At 32.3% G+C, this 3,828-nt stretch overlaps 1 protein-coding gene across 1 annotated transcript; it reads right to left on the bottom strand.

The window, feature by feature from the left end:
• Positions 1–1,807: 1,807 nt before the first annotated feature.
• Positions 1,808–3,279, bottom strand: LOC145001358 (uncharacterized). Its single transcript, XM_078960729.1, has 3 exons — positions 3,051–3,279; positions 2,635–2,978; positions 1,808–2,463 (listed from the first exon to the last, which is right to left on the bottom strand). Exons 1-3 carry the CDS (start codon positions 3,213–3,215, stop codon positions 2,022–2,024), a joined length of 951 nt encoding a protein of 316 aa, XP_078816855.1. The 5' UTR covers positions 3,216–3,279; the 3' UTR covers positions 1,808–2,021.
• Positions 3,280–3,828: the final 549 nt, after the last annotated feature.

Below are 3,828 nucleotides of genomic sequence, written 5' to 3'. Positions count from 1 at the left end.
ATACTTCTAATGATGTGATGGATTATAAAACTGTTGAAGAAATAGGGATGATGAGTAAGCTGATGTTGAAATGGTTGTCAGAGGAGAGTGAACAGCAAGATCAACCCACTCCATCACAAATGAAAAGGTAAAGAGGTTGAAGAAATTCTTGGCACAAAAGTTGAGGGATACGTTTGTTGTTGAAGAAAAATTTAGAAGTAAGAGACTTATTCCTCAATTCATAGCTCCAACACAAGTTTTCACTAAAATGAAGTTCGCTCAAATGGATTAAACGGTAACACAAGTTTTCGATGTTGTGAAAGCCTTGAATAGGATAAATACTGGTATATACTATGCACATAAATTATGCCTTGAAGAATGGAATGATTTTGTGTGTAGTTTATCTACTTGTGTGAAGGATGTTTGTGTCAGGGATACTAAACGAAAATGAAAGTAGATGATACCAACATAGGATATTGAAGAACATTCCGAAAGTTTGAAGTCTATGAACGAGAAGATAGAAGAAGTTAGTGAATTGTAGATGTGTTATGAGAAGATTGTTTGAGATTTTTGTTAATTGTCCAACAAATAAGGACATGTTGTGAAGCTTGAGACGGAAACAAGTTTTTTCAGAAAAATCAAATTACCATTTTTTACGCTGCATATAACATAATTTAGGGGTATTTTTTCTACTTTATGTGTTGGATGTTTTGAATGAGTCAATAATGAATATAATGATGATGAGAAATTATTTGGCTCTTGACAAGAATACAAATTTATTTTTAACACTAACTATTAAGAGCTGGAAATCAAAAATCAGTATAATTATAAAGACAGTAACTAATATGACTAATGCCACTTGCTTCCATTTGTATTCATTCTCACGATGAGGTATTCATTCAGTTGGCACAACATCAACACTATAATCTTAGGTAAGCGTTGTTGTTTTTTTTTTTTTTTTTTTTTTTTGCTTCTAAAAGGTGGTTGGAGGTCTTGGTCTCTTGGGGATATGAGCCGTTTCATAATGGTGTTGGTGTTTCGTTTGGTGATGACTTTAAACTAAAATTTGTTTGTTTGTTTGGTGACAACACATATGTCCTAATACTTGGAAAAATAGGACATCTTAATAGCAAATTCATAGATTTCATTTCTCTGTAAATCATTTTTGATGTGCATGTCATTTTACAGCAAAAACATTAACCGGTAAATAACATCTTTGTAGATGGAATTTCGAAAATGGCATTGCTCAATCAATTTTTTTTTTAAGAAATGACATTTTTTCAAATAGCGAAAATGATATTTCTCAAAAGAAAAAGATAAAAGTCAAGAAGCCATTTTCATAGATGGCAAATATCATTTCTCAGCAAAATATCTGAGCTTAAACCTAAAAAGAAACAAAAAAATATTAAAGCAATACCTTAAAACGAGATTGGTGTTTAGGCATAAAGCTATAAACATTAGTTTTCATTTTTTTGTAAACAGAAGGGAAAAAACGAAAATGGTGTTTTTGTACATCTACATTTTAGGACCCATCTTTTTCGAAAAAGGTTGGTTGTTTGTAAAAATCACCAAAAACGACATCGTTTTGATGATTTTGCAGATGACCAACCTTTTTGCAGCGAAAAAGATGGCTATTTAGGTGATTTGGAAATTTTTGATTATTTTTGGATAATGATTTAATGGTATTAGACATATTTGTTATTTTTCCATGAAAAAACTTTAATATGGTTAATCAAATTTACAATCACCTTTAAGCTCATTTGTTATATACGGTTAATCAAATTTACAATCACCTTTAAGCTCATTTGTTATGCATATATTGACAACCTTACAAAGTTTTGCATAAGTTTTCGCATGCAATAAACTTGAATTCTAACCGAGATATTAATAGCACAAAATTACACACCAAAAAAGGTGGAAAAATGTGAGACAAGGGCTCACTCTCAACTTCTTGTCTATACAAAAGACATAATTATCATATTCATCCTCATCATAGAAAATAAGGCTTTTGAAATCCCATCCAACCTCTGCCCTAACTATAATTAGCCACCCAAAGCATGACGCAAGGCGGTTTTCTGTTGTGATGTCAATTTTTTAGGAAATTTGATTTCAAACCGGACTTTTAAATCCCCTCGAGAGTCGGGATCATTAGGAAGCGGCATACCCTCTTTGCTAACAACAAGCTCGTATTCAGGGGTAATAATGTCTTTTACTTCGATCGCAAGTTCTCGTTGATCAAGTGTGGTAATATTGATTGTGGTTCCTTTAAGTGCCTCCGCTAATGTAAGCCTATAGTTAACAAAAAGATCATTGCCATCTCTTTTATAGACTTGGTGAGGCTTCTCATGGATTACATACACAAGATCAGCTGGAAGCTCTTTAGCTTTTTGTTGGTTTCCTTTATCGGGAAATGTGATCTTGGTTCCATTTTTCCACCCGGGCTTTATGTCAATCGTCAATGTCTCCATTACTAGTGTCAATTGTCTGTCATGTAATGCATGAAATACCAATGTTGTAATACGTATAAATGACATTACAATGCGATAATTAAAATGTATAGGAAGTATATTGCTACATATCTTGCATTTTTTTCCCTTTATAACATCATCATGATGACTTAGTATGGCGTGATAATATCATGAACTTAATTATTACCCATTTTTGTCAACAAATGTTCTTGAAATCTGCATCTTCTTCGTTGATCCGTTATACAATTCCTCAAGACTGCAAGGCAATGTATTCTCAACAGGTGGCGGTTTCTTTAACATGGTGGATCCTTTAAACCTGTTATCAACATTACTATTATCGTTTCTTCCACCTCTACTTGTATCAAAATCAAAGCCACAACGATTACAAAATTCTTCAAGTATATCTATATCTTCAGCTGTTCGACCACTAAACCCATTTTCGGTTTTGGAATCATCACTTGGTGGTGTTTCTTTCAAATCTTCTTCACCATGTTGATCGTATAACAATCTCTTCTGAGGGTTGCCTAGTACCTGGAATTGGAATCCTCAATTTAGAATTTGTGATGAAAGGCTAAATGCAAGAAAGAGGGTTTTGGAAATTACTTCAAAAGCTTCAGAGATTTGAATGAACTTGGCTTCGGCCTCATACATGTTGTTAGGGTTCTTATCAGGATGCCATTTCATCGCAAGATTTCTGTATGCCTTCTTAAGATCCTCATCATTGACGGTTTTAGATACATTCAGTATCTTATAATAATCGTCGTCCATCTCTGTCGAACCCTAAATCAGCTACTTTCAATAGCAATGCTGTTTATATAGAATTAATTCAAAACAGAGAAAGGAAACGCCTGAAATATGATTTGTGCAGCAACTTCAATTCTTAATGATCTCAGTGGCCGTTGGTTTGGAATTGGATGGTGCGACGGTGGTTACGGAATAAAGAAGTTACGTAAACGCCCCTTCTTCTTTAATTGAATAATCAGATTCTGCTATTTTTATAAAATAGGGAAATTGAGAAATTGCCGTAATGTAATGTAATATAACCATAATCTAACCACAATGTAATGTAATATAACCATAATGTAAAGTAATATGTATTCCAATAAAAATAACTAAAAGAAATTGTTTTTTTTTCTTTTTTTTTTTGGCAAAAACAACCGCCAAAGTCTTGAATGAACATTTTGGAATGAGAAAAAATTTCTAAGAAAAAATACATTTTGAACTAACATTCAAAATACATTTTGAACTAACATTCCAATATTCTTGAATGAAATTTCAGAGTTTTTATTTTATTTTATTTTATTTTTTTTTCCGAAATCCGATTAATAATTCCTGATTTTTGAGAAAAAAACATACTTTTTACTTAAATCTAAGAAAAAGT

The sequence above is a fragment of the Lactuca saligna genome, chromosome 6 (genome assembly GCF_052625555.1).
Source record: "Lactuca saligna cultivar CGN05327 chromosome 6, ASM5262555v1, whole genome shotgun sequence".
NCBI classification, from domain to species: Eukaryota; Viridiplantae; Streptophyta; class Magnoliopsida; order Asterales; family Asteraceae; genus Lactuca; species Lactuca saligna.
This window is presented reverse-complemented; position numbering and strand designations above follow the sequence as displayed.

What these genes read in the sequence shown, in the direction of transcription:
- LOC145001358 (XM_078960729.1), bottom strand. Translation starts at nt 3,215, where the DNA reads ATGGACGACGATTATTATAAGATACTGAATGTATCTAAAACCGTCAAT. An exon ending in AAATCTCTGAAGCTTTTGAA is followed by an intron (nt 2,979 to 3,050) that starts GTAATTTCCAAA and finishes TTCCAATTCCAG; the next exon opens with GTACTAGGCAACCCTCAGAA. An exon ending in ACATTTGTTGACAAAAATGG is followed by an intron (nt 2,464 to 2,634) that starts GTAATAATTAAG and finishes ATTACATGACAG; the next exon opens with ACAATTGACACTAGTAATGG.